At 45.6% G+C, this 20,350-nt stretch overlaps 1 protein-coding gene across 6 annotated transcripts in view; it reads left to right on the forward strand.

The window, feature by feature from the left end:
- SYT16 (synaptotagmin 16) overlaps window positions 1-17,487 on the forward strand; it is a 103,633-nt gene extending 86,146 nt beyond the window's left edge. For all 6 annotated transcript variants that reach the window (XM_032112575.1, XM_032112573.1, XM_032112579.1 and 3 more), the window contains one exon: window positions 8,744-17,487. In XM_032112575.1, coding sequence (XP_031968466.1) covers window positions 8,744-9,057 — 314 coding nt within the window. In that variant the 3' untranslated portion in view covers window positions 9,058-17,487. The remainder of the gene's footprint in view (window positions 1-8,743) is intronic.
- Window positions 17,488-20,350: the final 2,863 nt, after the last annotated feature.

Here is a 20,350-nt window from a genome sequence, read left to right on the forward strand (position 1 = left end):
CGTTATGTCTGAAACATGCTGCTGGCTGAATGAGATGCTCAATAAGTCCTTCACAAGGTGAAAGCTGAAACTGCTGTGCCCCTTTCTGGAGGGCAGGCAAAGAGCCCTTGTGTTTTGTTAAATAGGTCCTATTTAAGGTTCTGCTGTTCGAGGCTCAGAGGGAGTGATTTCTTTAAAGTATCATGGAAATTTCGGATATAATAGCTCTGTGGAACACTTAAATAGCGAGTCCAAACTGCTATTCAGGGCAGCCATTTATGGTAAGGCTGAGAGAAAACAATGGGCAGAATCCCTCTCCATCCCCAGTCCTGCATACCCAGACCCTATACAGGACCCACATGGGCTCCTGTCACAGCCCAGGAGCCGACAGCTGCAGCTTTGGGGAATGGCAAAGGAGTTTTGCACAACAGCAAAGTCTCCAGCTGTGCTTTTTGCCCACCTTGACTCTGTTCTCTCCCTCCTGTAGACCCACAGCATGTGTGCTGCCTTCTTGCCATCCTTGCACAGGGATTTCACTGGGTGCAGAAGAAAGAACTGGACTGGGGCATTGGTGATTTTAGGTGTTAAAGACTGCAGAGGCTGAAACAGATGATTTTCTAGAGAAGAAAGGGGAGATGGTGCATGTCTCAGTGTTTCCTGGGCACATTTTCTCCTTCACTTAAACCTTTAAACTGAGTCAGGTAAATGTCAAAGTAATGGGTGCTTACGTGGGTAATAAATGGGTTAGAAAACAGCTGAGCAGCTTACAGAAACTTAAATCATGCAGACAGTGTCTTCAGGTCACAAATGTGGGACTTAAGAATAGTTTGGTCAAGGATAAGTGTCCAGGTATTGTTCTGGGGAACATGCTGAGTTATAGGCCTAAGCTTACAATGCCTGATCACACAAAGAGATCCATTATCACCCAGAGCACTTAAGAGCACTCAAGAGTATGGCTCCAGCATCAGACCATAAATTATCTGTGTGTGCCAAAAAGCATCACGCAGAAAAGCATCTACAGTTTTGTCAGATGCGGACACTGTTGGTATTTTAGTGCTAATGGCTTGTGTGCTGTGCATCTCCTTGCTTCTTGTAAAAATCATTAACCTGTGCTAGCATTTTGTAGGAGTTCATATTTCGGTCTGTGGTCTTGTATTTTCTTAGAACAAAATGCAGTGTGCCCATTTAAAGGGTGTTTATTATTTAAAAACAAAAGTAACAAGAGAAGCCTACGCCACTGGCAGAAACGTCTTTAAAAATTTATAACCAGCTACATACTATGTGCATGGAAGTAGTATCTTGGGATCACAGTGATGGACCAGGAATCATTTGAGCTAGGCAGTGCATAGACACAAAACACAGAAATGTCTCTGCCCATGTGATGCTAAACCTTCATCAGCTGCTCTGCTGGGTACAGCTCTGTCTCCTCTAATCCAGCCTTCCTTCTGTTCCCTTCTGCATTTCTTTTGGGGTTTATGTCTGCGTGTAACGCACTGTGAGAAGAACTATTGTGAAGTTATTCCCTCGCCTAAGAAAAGTCCTCCAAGCTTTTCTGCAGCTGCAGAATTAATCACACATAATAATTGCATCCGTGCGTGATCATTATTATACCAGCAGCATATTAACCCCATTAAACAAATACAATAGCACTGATGCTGGAAAAGACAGGAGGGGAGAGAACAAGCTCTCAGGATTTCTGTGGGGAACAGGAGAAATTCTTGAAGCAAAGACTTGTCTGAAAACAAACATCTACCTCAGCCACAGGTAACAATACCAACAAGTACAGAAAATGCTCTCATAGGAAAATCAGAATCTTTAATTGAGGATCTTTAAATTAGGATCCTAGCTGCTCTGGGGTCAGAGTGCTTGAAAGCCATTAGTGGATTTTATTTTATCAGCTTATTTTTGAGGGAAGAAAAGTTATTATCCCTGTTACATTCCTGGAGAACTAAGGCACAGGTTAATTCCTTTAATTACTTCAAAGCAGACCAGGAAGCTGAATAAAGAAATTAACTTTTAACCTGCATATCTTGCTCTGAACAGGGAACTTGCTTGAGCTCCTAAAGCTTTGTGATTCATGTTCCCATGTCATCAGTAATAGAAGAGGGATCTGTGCCAGGGCAAGCTGGGGTGGATTCAGTCCTCCAGACATTGGATAACAGAGCAGTAGCTGTGCTGGGAAGTTTCTTGCTGCTGAGTACTTGCCAGTCAGTGACAGTAGAATTGTAGAAAACCACCTCTCCTTTTGCATCTTCTTATTGCCCATCCTTGAATATAGCTGGAGTAAGCCTGCAATAAGAATAGCTGAGAAAGCTTTGTTCTGGGTGGAAAAGATGAGGCCAGATGCAAGGAGCCCCAGGAGGATGTCTCAGTAATGAGCAGCTGGGCAGTGAGGTGGAAGAGGAAGTGTGGATGAGTGTAAGGTATTGCATGGGGACACAGGTGGAATTCAAATGTAATCTGGATGGGCTCAGAGCCACTTGGGAGTGAAATACTAGGCTTACCGTAAATAGCTGCAGGAAAATGTCAACTCGAGGGTCATCAATAGCAGTGAAAAAACACTCAAATTTAAGGTGGACAAAATGGAAAATTAATATTTGATTGTAAATATCCAGTCACTGGTGGAATGAATACGGTGTGCAGTTCTGTCTTCCTCTGTTCAAACAGAATATGGCAGAACTGAAAAGACATGGTGAGGAGCGCTGGAGACCATCAGGGGAATGGGAACAGCTTCCAGTGAGCTGTAGCTGAATAGACTGTGCCTCCTACGATGCTACAACAAAGGGAGATGGGGGAGGATTCACAGAGGTCTCTAAGTGTCATTGAGAAAGTGAATTGACAACAGTAATTTGTTGTCTTCTCCTGGTACAATACCAAAGGACGGTGAAAGGAAGCGAGAAGGGAGCGGGTTCTGAAGAGGAGACAGCTCCTCCCTACGCTGTTGAATTCCTCACTACAGAATGTCATGGATGCTGGAAGCCTGCTTCAGTTCTGTGCAGCACAGGAGAAACTTGCAGAGAAGGTTCCACAGAGGATTGTTAAATACAAAGCCTCTGGCTGAGGAAGTTCTTGAGTCACAAATTGCTGGAGTTTTGAGAGTATTTGTGAGAGAACCAGCATATGCCATATTTTTATAGATTTACTGCTGTGTGTGGTACTGGGTACTGTTGGGTGGATGGACTGGCTGGGTACAACTCTTCCCACCACATGTGGGACCTGGGACAGATCAGACTTAGGAGAACTAGTGCCACAATCAAAACAAGTGAAAAATGGACTTTCAAGGAGCGACTGTGAGATTTTTACGGTGGATATTCCATAGTAATTAGACATCCAGGGACTGTGTGGCTATCCAGTAGTGTTTTCAATAGCTTTATGTTTCTAAAAGGTCTGTGAAAAGCATAGTCCATGATACAGTTGCTGCCTATATAAACAAAGACCTTTCTGAATCAAAGGACTGCATTTGAAGTGGATGTATGGTGATGCTCTCCCACTCCCACAGCTGTGAACAGGAAAAAACACCCCACATATTTTTTCCCCTCCCAAAACAAGCAGAAGAAGAAAGCCATTTCTACCAGAGTGGAACAATCCTAATTCCAAATTTCAGCTGGAGCTGAATGTTTAGTGCAAATCTGCAGTGGCACTACCGAGCAGTGTTTGCAGGAGATCTGACAGCAGGCTGTGTAATCAAGGCACGCCAGTGGGCACTGCTGCTGGAGGTGCTCAAAGCTGGGCTTAAGCATCCTTACATCCTGCTGCCCCCGTTGCTGGGAAGGTGTGTATCCATGCTTCCTGACCTGCTCAGCTGTGCATCCCTGCTTCCTCTGCTAAAGTTCCAACCCCCTCTCTGAGGCAGCAGCAATGCGTTAATGTGGAAAAGAGTAGAAATGCCCTTATTAGAGGAGAGTCACGCTGTGCATCTGGAGAGGTGTCTGTGTTCTGCTTTAGCTGTGTCAGCCCGGACTGAAGCTGCACCTCCTCGGGGCTGGGGAGTGCAGGCAGGTGGTGAGCTGGCTCTGCAGCCTGACATGTGTCCCAGGAGAGGACTGGTGCTGTGAAATGGAGTGGCTGTGGGGTGGTGAGGCAGTAGAGGAGGATCACTGAGGAACTGAGCTCCAAGGTGCTCCGGAAGGAGCTTTCCTTCCTGAGAGACCTGTGCAGTTCCTTCCAGGGAGCCCTCATCTCTTGCCCCTCCTGCATGTCACTGATGCAATTCCCTCCCCTTGGGCCAAACAGTGCTTGCAGGGAGCAGCGCATTCCTTTCTGCTGCAGTTTAAATTAAAGGTGCTGCTGGTCTGTTCTCTGATGACTCACATGTTGTGAAGGTTGCCAGATCCCAGCCTCTCCCTTGTGAGAGAGCTGCCAGCCCCGGGAGAGGGAACCTGAGAAGGAGAGGCTTGGTGGAACAGGGAAAGGAAAGTTGGCTTCTCAGTAATGTAGTAGGCAGCTCTCAGCTCTTGTATGATTTACAGAGTAGGCCATAAACTGCCTTAATCCAGACTTTCATGACATGGGGTTGAGATCAAAAGCTTGGGTCTAATTCTCCTCCCTGCTATTTTACTGATGCAGCTGCAGTGAACCCAGTTCTGAGTGTGAATGTTCTGTGTTCTGCCCCACTGCTGGTTGAAAGGGGAGGCAAAGCCAGGGCTAATGGTCTTCTGGGCCTCAAACTGAGACCTCACATTGAGCTGCCTGTACAGAGCAGCACAGAGTCTAGCTCTGGGGCTGCTTCGCCAAGCGGTGCTGCCGTTTATTATGTAGGCTGGGAGCGTGGGCTTGCCAGCTGGGGGAAATTAAGCTCCAGGCCCAAGGCTTTCTTCTGCTGTGGCTGTTATTAGTCTGGATTGCAGCATGCTGACATGGTTATCCTGCTTTTGGAAATGAGCTAGCTTGCCTGGAGCGCGGGTGGGAAAGTCCGCGTCGTGCTGTGTGGTACCCTGCAGTCCACACACGTGAGGGGTCAGGAGTCTTCGGTTGTTTACTTCCTTTCTAAATATAAATTCAAGCAGGGGGTTGGATGCTTTTGTATTTGCAGTGCTCTTGCTCACGGGTCAGCTTTACTAGTAACGGTGGTGCTTAGTGTAAGTGAAAGCAGAACACACGCTATGGTCCCTGCTCCGAAAACAGGAACGCATAAATTACAGTTGATTATTCCCCTGAGTTGTCATTATCAGTTAGTTGCCTCAGAAGAATCATGACAGAAGTGGGTCATTAGAAGACTCCCAGAAAAACTGATTGCCTTTGCAGATGAGCTCTCGAGAGGTGTTTGATGGTTGGGGCAGTGTCGATGGAGACAGAGCAGTCTACACGAGGAGAGGTTTGCCCAGCCCTCTGGAGTAAGAAGATGCAGCACTAGCCCACAATGTGTCTGGCTTCTTGCAGCATTCCTTGATTTAGTACTTTTCACTCTGGTATTAAATGCAGAGGTGTTGATATTTAATGTATACATGTACATTGTCCAGTCCACTCACACCAGAGAGGCAAGATGAGTTCACAGTAAAAATGCTCTGCAGCGAGAACTTCTGTTCCAAAACCTGTATGGAAAGGAGAGCCTGGTAGATGTGGTGCTAAAATTGATACTGGCAAAATTAGACCTTGTTCTTGAATCTTCACAGACTTTTGTGTAACTGTGGGCAAGCTGCAGTCTCAGACACTCCCAGATATTAAGAGGTCTTGCTCTTCTTCATGTCAGTGAGATGGGTGCCTAAATAGAAGGTGAGCACTTAGACATTTTAAAGAATGTCGGCCCTAATCTCTCTTTTCCTTTTGTGCTTGATGGAGGTGGCGCAAAAGTAAACACTCTGAAGAGCACAGAGTGCTGAGACACCACGGTAATGAGGCCATTACTGAACCTGAGCATGTAATTAGATGGAAAATGTTTGCCTTCATAATGAATAGATGCTCTTACACATACATTCCTCAGTAAATTGTCAAGTTCATCCTTGCTGTAGCTCCACTAATTTCTCTGTGTAACTGGGGATGGGTTTTCTTTGGCAAAGTCAACAGCAGGGGAGAGCTTTCCATCCCAGAGGACCAGATTTCACCACAAGAAGAGCTGCGTTTTCTGATGAGACACGTAAAAAGATGCTGCAAAGAGCACAATGCAGGAGGGGAAAACTACAATCTTAAAATTTGTTTAGTGAAGCAGAATAACAGCTCAGCCTCGTATGTACCAACTCTGCAAAGCAAATTTCAGATGCTAAATAACCGATCCACACCTACTCTTTTATTTCTCTTCAGGCAAGCTTGATTCTTTTGGCTGGTAAAATACACCCAGTGGAATAAGTTTGAGGAGAATTAGCAGCCTGGTTTAGTAGTCACTTGCACTGGTTTTGTGCCTGTGTTTTCCTGGGGGGGAATAGGGCTCCTGGTATTAACTCTGCCTTGAGCACAGTCTCCTTCCAGATGATACAAGCAGAATCCCCACCTGCCTTGCTACTGTACAGACAGGGTCTTGGAGCAGAATTACATAGAAATCTGAGGTGTATTAAAGAAAATCCAACTTTTCTGACTTTAGGTCATTAGTGGTATGCTGCTCATTTTTCCTCAAAGCCAGCTGTGTTACCCCTCACTTGCAAGATGTGACATCCCAGAGTTTATGACTGTAAGAAACTCATCCATTCATTGCCTGCAAAATTACCTGGGACATGCTGAAACAGTCTCCTATGAGGCATTTTAGCTGTGGTGCTTGCTAAATCATCTGTAATGGTGTCACTGGCTGCTAGATCACTGCTGAATTATGCCATCTGCTTTTTTGATTATGAATTGGTTGGCTCCTTTGGGGACTGTTCAAATGTGTGTGCCTGCAGTGAGGTGTGATGAATCCCACCTGAGCTGCCACTACTGGTGAAAGTCAGAAGGAAGGATGACAGCAAGGTATACTAAAAGTGAAATCTAGACCTCAGTCCTTTCCCTGTCTTCTTAGAAAAAGAGATGCAGCCATGTGTGGGAGACCTTTCCTGAAAATAGCATAGGAAGGTAATCCTGGGTTGGATGTGAAGAGAAAGAAAAATTTTGAAGTTCAAACAGAGAAGTGTACTAATTGTTTTATTTAAAAATCACCCAGGCAGAGTTCTTCCAATATTTTGAAAATCCCTTCTCAGAAAAAAAAGAAAAAAAAAAAAAAAAAGAGATGAATACGTTAAAAAAAAGCATAAAATCCTTACTTATCTTTATTTCCAGGGAGTTCCCTGCAGCCTAGACCAGCAGCCAGGACTTACACATGAGGAACGCTTCAGTGCACATTGTGGTGTGTCAGTGCCAAGCACAGTGACATCTCTACAAATACTGTAGGAGTTGTGTCTGCTTTCACGTTGAGACAAGCTGGAAGAGAGGGTCCTCTGCTGGACTTTGTGTTTCTGATGGGTCTGAAGCTGTTACAGATTTCAGTCCCTCAAGACTGAATATTAAGGTGGAAATTAGTCCACCTTTCAATAAAGCTTCTTTTTTTCTTTCCCAGGCACAATCAGGAAATCAAATCAAAGCTTTGCCTTTCTGTGTAACAAGCAGGTCCTTGCTGGCAAGATCCTCTTCATTCCCAGTGTTATGCTGGGAGCCAAGCTGGCACCCCCAGCTAAGGACTGGGCTGAACTTTCCCCGCAGTAACTTGATAGCTGTACAGCTGTGCAGGCTCACAATTTGCTCCTTGATTGTCAGCCTCCTGACAGCTTTTTCAGTGGAACAGTTTGAGAGGAGCGGGAAGCCCTGCTTTGGAGACATGGAAGTGTTTTCACACCTGAAGTGTAATTTCACACCTTGTGTTGCTCAGTAGATAAGTGCGTAAAATAGCACATCAAACGGGAACAGAAGAGGATAGAAATGCTGCAGACAAGGGATGGAGGCTTGTTATTTATTTCCTATCTTCAGCACACTCTGAAATAATACTCACTTGCAGGAACCCAGGCACAGTTTACAAAGGGGTTAGCAGAGGACTTGTCTAGCCAAGCAATCTGTCACTGTCATGTGCAGAGCAAGGTGAAAATTTACACTGAGCTGGGTCTGTGGAGCACTGCGAGCTCTGACACCACACTATTAGCAAGCACGTAATGGAGGAGAACTGATTAATACAGGGGGCAGCAGGAATTTAAAGAGTAGATTTACAGGAACACTAAATTGGACCATCCCTTCCTTGTATTTGCTAAGAATATTTACTCCTTGTATGGACTTAAATTGTAAATAAAATTGACCTTGAGTCCAGCAAAAAGGTAATATGAGAATTTGGATAAAACATGGAACTATCATGGGAGATCACATAATTTCACTATGTGTGCAGGTTTCTTTTCCTTCCTTTTCAAGACCCTATTTTTTTTTGGTATCTCAAAGAATAGATCGTAGAGCGTGGAGGAGAGGCAAGGGCAGCCAAGGGAAGCCTGGGTAAGACAGCCCCAATGAAGCTTGATTGTGAGGGAGAGGAAGGGAAGGTGAAGACACTGTTTGATGTGGAGATACTCATAGTTTTGGTTAGTCTTAGACAGGTTTGCTACGACTGGACACCAGACATCCTGTTCTTTCCAAGAGAGTGGGGCTGAAACATGCATCAGTTTTCTTTTCTCCCCAGCTGAATATGAGAAAATCCAAGAGGTGTTTTCATCTTCTGCTTCTCATCCCATGGATTTTGCCAAGGAGTGCGATCCAGCCCTCATCTTTTATTCACTGCAGACTAAGCTGCTCTACCTGGACAGTTTTTGGGGTGTTTTTTTGACTGCCTGGGGCTTTCATTTAGTCTGCCACCTGCACCAAACCTGTCATTTCCTCTTTTTTGTCTTAGACACCTACGGAAAGCTCTGCCTGCGCAACTCCGTGGGTCAGGAGATGTCTCGCTGCAAGACCTCCATCCGCCGGGGACAGCCCAACCCCGTCTACAAGGAAACTTTCATCTTCCAGGTCGCCCTCTTCCAGCTCTCTGATGTTACCCTGCTGATCTCCATCTACAACAGGCGCAGCATGAAGCGCAAGGAGATGATCGGCTGGATCTCCATGGGCCAGAGCAGCAGCGGGGAGGAGGAGCAGAGCCACTGGCAGGAAATGAAGGAGTCGCAGGGGATGCAGGTCTGCAGGTGGCACATGCTGCTGGAGTCCTAGAGGTGACCAGGGCAGCCTGCAGATCGTGGGACAAAGGGCTGTCTCTCCTTGTTCTCTGCCAGCAGAAAACAGCTCTGGCAGGGCACACAGCTTTAACCTGCCTGCTCAGTGTCAGCAGCCATGGGTATCACAGGTAGCAAGGCCTGGGAAGCATGGTTAGTTCTTGCTTTTCCAGCTTGCCCTGCATTTTTTACATCCAGATAATTAGCCCTAGGGAGAAGCAGTGGGAATACCTGCAAAATCCTTTCCTTGGTCACTGTCTTGCTCATTTTGTCATAGGCTTAATCATCACAGACTGATTCCGAGGTGATGCTGTTTTCTTCTGGGGTAAACTCTCTCTTCTCTCTCTGTCCTTGTTTAAATTAATGACGTTTGCAAATATTCTTGCCACGCAGATAGCTCATAGAAAAGCTAACCTGCATGCAAATCACATCCTTTCCCTTTTATTATCATGTTTCTAAGTCCTAGAAATAAGCATTTGATACCACTGTAGACTGGATGATAAATTTTTCAGGCAGCATGAGAAAGCACTCTTGAATTCTCTGTCAACTTTTAAGTGCCTAGACATTACTACTGTTCTCCTGTACTAACAATTGATATAAGGACTAAATACTACTGGTATTTTTATTTAGGCACCCTGTGCACTTGTTAGCCTGCATTGCCATAGGTTTGCACAAGAGATAACAAGCATCAGTTTTATATTGCATTATACAATGCATGTTTAGATATTTACTTGAAGTTATGGCTTCTGTCATCACAAATACCAAAAAAGACCAGAACAAACTGCACATCCACCTTTGTGCCTGAATCACTCCTTTCTGCATCATTTTGCCCATGTGTTAATGTGATTTTTAGAAGTGAGGTTCATTCAGAAAAGCATTTGTGTGAGCATTACAGGGGAGGGCTTCAGATCCATGGTTTCTCTGGGATTCCGCAAAGCACTACTCAGTTTGCTGAGGGCTCTTCTTCAGATCTCCTGTGCTATCCTGTAATATCTCCTTGGGATAGAAGGGGACTCATTTTGGCATGCTGAGCAGTAGACAATGCCAGATCATGTCACCTAACGTTGGGAAAGAGCTCTCTTGCAGGCCAGGAATAGGATCCAGGTGCTCCTCCCAGAGGGGCTGCTGGCTCTGCTGAACTAGCACTGGAGAAAAGGATTGTGTTCCCTGCCTCCAAGTGAAAGCAATGCAAGGAGCAGCCCTGCTGGATGAGGTGATGACACTGTCACCTGGTTACTTTTCAGACTACATTGTCCTTTTCCATTTTAATCTCTTTTCCTGTCTCTGTAAGCTGAAGTCATGGAGATGATGGATAGAGGACGTGTCTCAGTCTGCTGCTTGGCTAAGTGGTTGTTGTTGCAGTGCTGTGTGTGACACAGAGGAGGATGTTCATCCTCAGTAGAATGTAGGCAGTGAGGTGCTGAGATCTCCAAATGCTATCAGCTGCCCAATCTCCCACTCTCCACACTCTCTGGGAGAGGACTGTCTTTTCTCCATTCCTGCTGATGACAGCAAGATACAGGAAATATTTTGCTGAAGAGGTTTGTCTGTAGTGAATCACACCATGGTTTGTTTTTGCCATTTACTGAGACCTGGCACCAAATTCTGCCTCCTCCTGCACCACAGCCACTTCCTTTACTTCAACGGTGCTGTGCAAATCTAACTAATGCAAATTTTGGCACTGGCTGCTTGACCAAAATTGGTCCTTGGTGCTGGTTTCCGTCACATCCAGGCTAGACAGGCCCTGAGGGCAGTGCTGTGACACTCACAGGTTATCACTTGGTGTCACACAGAGGTTCTGTCTGTCCTCAGGAGGCAGACAGAACAATCTGCACAGAGAAGCACTTCTGGTACAGGTGATACAAGTTATTCTACAGACCATGCTTTTGTGTCTTCTTATCACCTGTCTGAGCATCATTTTTCCAGGGAGACTGGTGGGTATCCTATGCAGGAGGGTTCTCCTCCACTGTCTAGATAAGCTGGCATGTCTGCTTTGCACTACTGGGGCTTTGTAACACCAAGCAGGGTGTAACCCAAATGCAGCTCATCCAACAAGTACATTTTTGACTTCACTGCTAAAACTGCTGTATTACCCATGCAAGAAAAAGTGAACATCTGAGTGGTAACAAACAGAATAGAATTTTATTTATCATACATTTTTCTCCTGGGAAAAATAAAAAAGTAGGGGAAACAGCCCAATTCAAAATGTGTGTTTGCTGATTCCAGTTGTTTTCCAATCTCTCCATCTTTTTTTTCCTGAACTGCATAAAATATATATGCAAGTGTTTATAACTAATTTTATTACCCGGAATGTGTGTGTGTAATAAACTTACTGAGATTCTCTTCAGAACTTCTTGAACCTGCAAAGTCTTGCTTATGCTTCGTTATAGCTAAGGGAAAAGTCTATGTTGGTAATATGTTTCCGCAGTGAACTGGAGACAACTCAGACTTATAACAGCATGATGAAAAAAATACTAATGAAAAAGATAATTTTAAAAAAGAATGAAGTACACTGGGTTTGGACTTCCATGCTGTTTTCACATTAAGGTCTTTTTCTGAAGATATGGCACAAAGGGAATTGAATTTTAATATATAATTTCAGTGTAGAGTATTTGGAGCCAGAGGAAAGCAAATGAAAACAGCTTGCTTAAAGTAAGTTAATATCTTAGCATGTGTTAAAACTTTGCTGTCCAAGGGAAGCAGGTTGCTGCATCCTTGCTGCAACATTTTACCCTTATATTTTACCAGTAAATTTTGGAGGGAGGGGGCAATGGGTGTGGAAGGGGAACCATTGGGTTTTTGAAGCTACTGCCAAAACTGTTGGCACATCCATGCCTTCAGAAGTGCATTTGTGGGGTTCTTTATTTCCTGCTAAAGCAATGGAGAAATTTAAGAATCTTGGGGTGAACAAGGTGCTGGGGGTACTTGTGCTTGCTAGCTATATTTTGAGATTTTTGTTGCTTTTGTGGTTTGTTTTTCCTTCCATTATTGACAGTCTGAAATGAAGGCTTTGTCGCAGCTCTGGCATATTCCAAAGCTCCTGTAATTCTTCCCATTGACAGATTGAATTAGTCATTGCTAATATTGATACAGGCTGGGCTTGTGCTCTTGGTCTTTCTTATGTAAACACCACTGCCCTTTCAGTCACTGCTTTAACCCCTTGTTTCCCTTGGAAGCGGCTGGCAAGGCTGAATTTCCAGGAAGTTTTCCATTCCTTGGGAATCCTGACTCTCACTTGACTCACAGGTGGCTGGGAGGCCCTGTGCTCCACTGACCTCTCCATGGGGATACTGATGCTCTCTTCTTCCGTGGGGTTCCAAGTGGGGAGAGGAGCTGTGGGAGGGCCATGGGGATTTCAGGGAGCAGGATAGGAATTGATAACCTGGTTCTGGGATGCCTGGGCACTTGCAGGTCTAGATTATGGATGTTTCCTAATGCACTCATGTTTTCTAAGATAATTCATTCCCTTTTGACACTTTTTTGTAATCCCTTTATAGTCCATTTGAATTTTCTTCTCTTAAAACAAAAAAAGCCTGAAAACCCACAAAACCATTGTGTGGAAAGGAATTAACTGCACTGGCATAGGCCCAGAGTAGTATGGGCAAGTGTCCTGGATACATCTCTGTATCTTGAACAGCATCATTCAGCTGGTTGCAGTCTGCTCTTTCCTTGTTCTCTCCCCAGCCAGCATGCCCCTGTCCTGCCAAGCTCTCTGCTGCTATTTTATTTTTTCTTTTTTGCTGTTTATCGACAACAGAACAGAGTGATCTCACCGTGTTTATATTCTCCATAATAACGGTGATCTTCAACCGATGCCCACAGAAATGAGCTCCTCTTTTAGCCCACTGAGCTGCAGCGATCGCTCGCTGCCCATTTGCAAAGGCTTTATCTGGATGATCTTCCACATCCTTTGATTTGTCTGGGTTCCCTTTTTACCAGTGTCTTTAATTAGCTGGACCCTGCTGTGGCCTGCTCATTCCTGTTGCTCTGCCTTGTCTGCCTTTCCCTTCAGGGGCAAAGTGGGTTGTGCAGCTCCTGGGGTACGTGGACAATGCTTGGGTGTATTTTTAGCAGCTGCAGATCCTGAGGAGTTATTTGGTGCTTTACATAGCCGACTGATCTTCAGCCATGGATGTCGTTAGAAGTTCCTGGATGCACAGATCCAAAGGCTGCCAGCTGCTATTGATCATTTTCCCAGCATAAAGCCGAAGGTGGCAGCTTGGCAGAGGAGCAGGCGTTTCCTCTGGTGGCAGTTCATTTTCCCCTTCAGCTGCAGCTGGCAGTGACCTTGGAGCTGGCGTGCCTGCAGAGCTTGCTTTCCGCTCCCATATTTATCATCATCTTTAATCTGTGTGATCACGGCTCTTCATCTCTCTGCCTCTCAGCTGCCTTCTGCCCTTCAGCACGAAAGGTGGACTGAAAGGCTGAGCAAAGAACATGGCCTCCTTCTTCATATTTTCCCTTCCCAGAGGGGTCATCTTAAAGTTGTGATGCTCCTGATCAAGACCTTGCCTCCCTGCTCTCTTGTCCACTTGTGGAGTTTGAGGTTGGGCTGTGACACTTCAGTATTTACAGAGTACTGACACCCATTCACCTCATTGTGGACAAAGTCAATGACAGAAGAAACAACTGGTTCTTTATTTGCTTTCTCCTTTTTCTCATGGGCATTGTGTTCTGCAAAAGGACAACAGAGCCTGCAGGAATTAGTATGCAGGAACATCCGCTTTCCATTTAAAATGTACTAAGTGTGATGTTTGCAGCTATGGTTTGAGGGGAAAAAACAAAGCAGCCAGGGTTTGTAGAAAAGCTCACACTTTGAATGAGGCAGGTTTTTCCCTCCAGCATGTGATACCCCAACAAATACATTCTCATATCTCAGGAAGCTGTGCTGGCTCTGAGCTCATCTGCTTCTGTGATACAAGCAGCCAGAAGCTGACAGATCCTAAAGCTTGGAAAGGCATCCAAGATAATTCCACAGAGCTGGTTTGGGTGTTTATTTGGGATCTGGTGAGGATTTAATAAGCTGTCATGCAAGAAATGAAAACCCCAAGCAGTGGTGGGAAGGTGGTGGCGAGGGAAAAAGGCAGGAGGGGAAGGCTCTTGGTGTGCTGCTGTAGAGCTGGGAATTTGCTCTCTCCCTACTCCAGAAAGCAGCACAGCCAGGCTGCAGTGGCATCAAGCCTCAGCTGAAACCCAGTTTCTCTGCATGACTCCTGAGCTCCAGATCTGCTGAAGGCATACAGCTTTTTTTCAGTGCAGAACGAGCTTGTGCCTTCCTGCAGCCTACGCTGTGGGCCCTAAGAAATGAATGTGTAAATATTTTGTCTCTCACAGCAGCCCAAGGTCATCTTTCTGGAACAGCAAACAGGCACAGAATCCAAAGAAGATCAGTCTGTCATATGAGTAAGGTTAGCATCTGCACTTACGAATGACAAAGGCTATTAATCCTCATGCTGTAATCCCCAAGCTGTTTGCCAGCTGGCAGCAGGAAGATGCTCCTGCTCAACCCACACAGCTATCCATGTTTTTTCACCTTTATAAAGCAGATATAGGTCAATACTGTAGCCTGAATAAAAAACTTGGTAGATACCATTCATCTCTTTTGGCATTATAATCCCTCTCCTCTCCACACAGACCCTCTATACAAATGAAGGGGTAAGAGGAGAGCTCTGGGCTGGGCTCTCCCTGTGCTGCTCCCCCAAAACAGAAGGCTGAAGGGGACATTTTTTCCCCTCCACTGAGCTCCAAAGTTTGTCCTGGGAGGACAAATTTTGAGATGTCTCTGCAGAGCTGAACAACCTGAGCAAAGCTCTGTCACTAGACAAGTCATTACACCCAGAACAGGGAAAACCTAACTCATGCAGAAGGCAGACAAAATTCCAGTGATGGGACTTCTGATCCTAATCTGGGAACCTGCATAGGATTTGAATACTGCCCATCACAGGAGAATAAAACCCTGGATCCTCTGAGGTACCACTGATGGAGCAGAAGGAAGACTGCTGCTTGGCAGTGATGCAGGTAGGCTGTGATAGTCTATGCGATCTCACACACCAAAACCCTGTATGGTCACTGGGTTGAGGGAGCATTAGGCAGCTGGTGCTGGAAAAAGTTGGGGAAGAAACACAAAAGCCAGATGGGAGCTGTGAAAATCCATTCAGACCTGACTCGCTCATCTCCCGAGGAAATTGGAAAGCAAATTCTTTTGCTTTAACAGAAATCACAGCTGCTTGGGCAGCTGCAGGTGTGAGAAGCTAAGGATGTTTCCTCCTGGATTTTGTATTTCCTCTGGCTGTAGTGGGGGACATCAAATAGACACCAAATACTCTGGAGGTGTTTGTCCCCTGTAGTGTCATTCCCAGTGTGGGCTGATCTTACTGAGAAATAAGAGACAAAAAGCTGATATTGGCCATGGGTGAGGAACAAGGATTCAGGGTTCACACAAAAGCGGGATTCTTCCTGGCCCACAACCATTAATTAGCTGTGACCTCCAGGGAAGGCACTTCATTGTGCCAAATACTTCCCTTTCCCTTCATTTCTCAAGCTTAGGGTAACATTGCAAATTTCTCTCTTCATTAGCAACTAGGAAAAAATAATATAATTTTGTCAGCTTTCCTCATCCCTCTTGTGTCTCGTGTACACTTTCTGGGTGCTTTTCCTCCACGCTGTCTCCATCACTGCATCTCCCATCCTCTCATTAATATCTACAGCGGTCTGGTCCAAGGTAGGTCAGTGCCTGGTAGCAATATTTTATGTTCGTGGTGCTCAGGATAAAACCTGTCCTCCAATCCCTTGCTGTCACTACGTGGCACCTCAAGCACAAGTTTTCCAATTAATCTGGTACCACATCTCTCCTCTGCTGGCATTGCCATGGTTTGTGTCTTGCTGGGCTGTATTCTCAGCTGTAACTTCATTGACTTTTTCCCAGCAGAGAGTTTTGTTTGTCAAGAAGAGTAAATGAAGTAATCATTTGGTAGACTTAGCATTTAAATACTGCGTGACATTTATATGTGTGTGTATATATAAAAATGTTTTTTATGGCACAGTGCCACGGGGCATTTGCATGAAGCACATCTCAATGTATATTTGGCTGTTGATTTAAATATACGGTATGTAATAAATTATTTTTAGTGTGTATTGACTTCTTTCTATATTAGAACAATATACCATCTCTGACAGGGTTTTGTTGTCTCTCTGTTGTGGGCACAGCTGGACACTGTAGACACTGAGTTGTGTCCTTGTCATGTTTCCTCCTTGTGCTCCATGATGTGGGAGTCGTTCCCCTCAGGAGCTTTGTGGGTGGACAGACATCACTCCTGAGGTTTGTTGCCACAGGACAGTGCTGTAAGGCTCCTACTGCACCTCCCTCCTGGTGTTTAGTAGAATCATCTGCCTTTAATCTTTCTCCTTTCTCTGCTGTCATCTCCTCAGCACAGAGAGCTGGTTGGCATTTGGAGTGATTCAGCCCCGTGGCTGAGGGAGCACCTGGATCAATGGAGATCTCAGCTCCCCTTTCCCAGCCTGAGATCATAGGATCACAAAATGGTTTGAGTTGGAAGGGAACTTAAAGACCATCTCATTCCAACCCCCTGCCATGTGCAACCTCCCACTAGACCAGGTTGCTCAGGGCCCCATCCAACCTGGCCTTGAACACTTCCAGGGATGAGCATCCACAAATTCTCAGGCCAAGCACAAAATTTATCTATAAATTGTTTATCTTAAAAAATAACAGTACAGACAAATGAATAAAAATGCCAGGTCCGTGACTTCTGTTGGTGCAAAAGAAAGGCTTCTAGAGCTTGCATTTATTGTTGAATTATTTTTATGATAAATAAATCTATAAAGGGAGAACTGTTTGTACTGTGAAGGTTATAAGAAACAAATTCATGTGTCCTATTCACTTTTGTAAAGTTCAAAGATTTGCATTAAAAACTGTACCTTGAATCTAAATAACTTATTGGTATTGACTGGTGAGAGGCCACTGGGATGGTGTGAGCACTGTTTCACTTGCTGGGTATGTGGTTGAAAGAGATATCTGAAGTGCAAAACTGTGACAAAAAGATGAAAAGTACAAGGAAAAGATGTTTGGATATTCAACTGGAAGAACTGATATGGGTTTATTCTTAGCTTTTCATGTAGCTGACAATGAAACATTTTTATTCTACTTAAGCGCTAACGTGCATGATCATACAATATATTGCCTCTTGCTAATTATATGCTGCGTTAGGAATACTAATGTCTGATGATATCTGACTGGAAAAAAAAAAGATTAGCATTAAACCCAGCTTCTGCAGAATTCTGGGCTGAAACTACCCCTGCACACGCACAACTGTCCACACCTTAGAAACAGTCTTATTTTGTTATGGAGAATGCTGCTGTTACAGGTCTTTATCAATAAAATAGAAGCAGATGGCTCATGTAGACATGCAAACCCAACGTATCTTCCTTTTTGTTCTGGCTGTGGCAGAACGGAGAGAATATGCATCTAGGAGAGGGGGATGTGTTTTGTTCAGAACAGGGATGCAGGTGCCTGCTGCATAATGCAGGACTGGGAGGAATGGGAAATATCTGCCCTGCACTTGGTGCCCCTGTCCATCCACACTGACACAGGGGCCCTATGGCAGCAGGCTGGGGCTTTTCGGGGCCTGAAGAGATTCCCATGTCCCACCACGTCTCTGCTTCCCCCTCATCCAGCCTTTCAGCCAACTCTGTGTGGGGAAGGAAGAGTGCTGGCTATGCCTTTGATGTCTGCTCTTCCCTGCTGTCTCATCCAGCCCTGGCAGGATTTGGGGGAGAAGCCCCTCCAGCACCCTCTATGGTGGCACTCTGGATTCAGCATTTCTCCTACACACCAATGACGTGTTGGCACCTGCACCAGGGCACACGGGGTCAGTGTCACCAGTGTGCCTGCTGTGTGTAGATACCAGCCTTGCTGATGTCCTGGCTGTGTGTGTGGGACACGGAGGGATGTCCCCGTAGAAGCTGGGGTGGCCACATGGTGGAAACAAAGGTAAGAGCTCAAATGATGAGCTGGAGAGGTAAAATTGCACCAACAAGGAGTCTGTCTGTATCTGGTGGCTACTTTTATTTGCATCTACCTTTGGTCATGATGTAGTTGTGAGTGGTTTACTTCTGGCAGGTTGCAGTTGTAATCTCTGCCCACATTAAGATGGAGAAAGATAGAAGCTAAAAAAATTCCCAGATTGGTGGCTTTGAAGTGGGGTTAGTTTGTTCCTCTCAGAAAAGCAGTGCCATATTTGAGGGAGACATGAGAAACCACGATTTCTGCAGCCCTGCTGGCACCCACAGGGTTGGCTTTCCAGGACCAGCCCTGAAATAGAATTTCTTTTTCTGGCAATAGTTGGTAGCTTCAGTGCCTGGAAACCTCAGCAAAGGCAGTTGATACAAGACATGTCTGAGGACACAGAAAAACCGGCCCAGGGCCCTTCATCTTTAGACAGTGGAGAAATGTGATATGCTGGGAGGCTCAGAGAGAAACTTGGGAGTTTGGAAAAACTCACCCTCCTTGGTGCAAACTGGGGATGAAGTAGGTGTTTTGCTAAGGACTGATGTTTGTGGGTGACCAGGCTCAGCTGAGAGGGCTGGCAGGGGCTGCAGGGTGGGCTGGGGTTTGCTCAGGGTTTGCAGCAGTCCCCCAGCAGCTCCTCCAGGCACAGAGGGGGATCTACAGAGCCAGGCACTGTCTGCAAGTTGCTCAAGGGTTTGGGAGCTCAGGTGGATGCTGCTGCTGGGGTGGTGGCACGGTCTGAGCCAGTGCTAGGACAGTGCCTTCTTGCCTTGGTTGTCCTGCTTCACCCCATGCATTTTCTGAAAACCACTTAAAATTCTCCCTGCCCAATCAACCAGCCTCACATCCTATTCCTCCCAAGTAACCCCAGTGCCAAGGGGTGCTGGGGATGGCTCTGGAGGACCTGGGCCCTGCTGGGGACACCCATGCTTGTGTTGCTGTTCCTGCAGCCTCACCCTGTCCTTGTGGGAGAGTCCTCAGCCTCAGGTGGGTTTTCCCAGGCTGATTCCCAGTTCAGGGCTAACCAGCACAGGGTTGGTTTTACTCCTGCAGGCAGCCTTGCCTGTGTCCCTGTGCAAGCTCAGCACACACCACGGTGAAGCTGCTGGCACTGAGCTCAGGGAGAGGAGACTGGGCCATGACTCTTGGTGCCAGCACTTGGTCAGCTTGGCCTAAATGAGGCTGCCCATAAATTTGATAGTAAAATCTCAGGTTTTCTGTGTGCTTGGTGTACAACACCACCATGCAAATGCAAGGGCTTAGGACTCCACTTGCTGCTCCTGCTGGGACCCCACTGCTCAGCACGAGCACGTGTGGGCCCCGCCAGGCTCCCGGCTGCGTTATGTTTTATCGTTCTGATTATCCTGTCCTTCCTCCAGCTGCATTTTAATTCTTTAGAATGACTTCATCCCTTGGCAAAGCACCAAGTGCTGTTTTGTCAAGACGTCCTTCTTTTTTTTTTTTCATCCTAATTTTGACCACTTGGAGAAGTCACATTTTTAATGTCAGGAAACTAAGTTTTGAATTTCAGCAGAAGAGTGATATCATTTTTCACGAGAGGGTGAAAGCATTCCCACTTCTCAATCAGCTCAGTGGAGGCTAAAGCTGAGCTGTCTGCCATCTGTCTCCTCGCCAGTCTCCCTTCCACCACCATCACTTTTTAACAGGTTGGCCAATTTCAATCACATTTGAGAGCAGGGTAACTGTCTCAAAGACAGTCATGCTTCTACAAATTTTGTCAGCTGGCAGAGGATCATTTCCAGAGAAGCAGAAAAAAGTGGGTTTGATGGCCAAGGGTCAGTGAGCTGGTCCATTGTGACAGCTCCAGCGTCTGCTGCCTCTGTTTGAGCTGGGGGTGTTCAAGGGGAATTTGGTGGAATTTGGTTGGGGGTGGTGGGGAGGGTGTAGGAAAAATATGTAGGAAAATGAGCTTCATTTTTTCTGCTCTTCCCCAGCTTGTTTCAGAAGGTTTTTAAAGTTTTTCTCAAATGTACAAAGGTAAAAGAAAAAAAAATTAAAATAACAACAAATTATCTTGTGCAATGAATTGGAAGAGAGAGGAGAAAAATAGCATTCTAGTACAGAAAGAGCAGAAAGAGCAAGAGCTGGTCTTTTAAAATGAAATGCAAAAGCTGTATTTTAGATGGAGGCAGGATTAGCCTCCCAAGGCATCTGGTTCCTCTGAGGCTGGCCAACCATTGGGAGGCATGAACAGGGTCCAGAAACTGGAGCCACTCATCTTCATTTGCTGTGACAAGCCAGTGGC

Source organism: Corvus moneduloides, chromosome 6 (genome assembly GCF_009650955.1).
Source record: "Corvus moneduloides isolate bCorMon1 chromosome 6, bCorMon1.pri, whole genome shotgun sequence".
Classification (NCBI taxonomy): domain Eukaryota; kingdom Metazoa; phylum Chordata; class Aves; order Passeriformes; family Corvidae; genus Corvus; species Corvus moneduloides.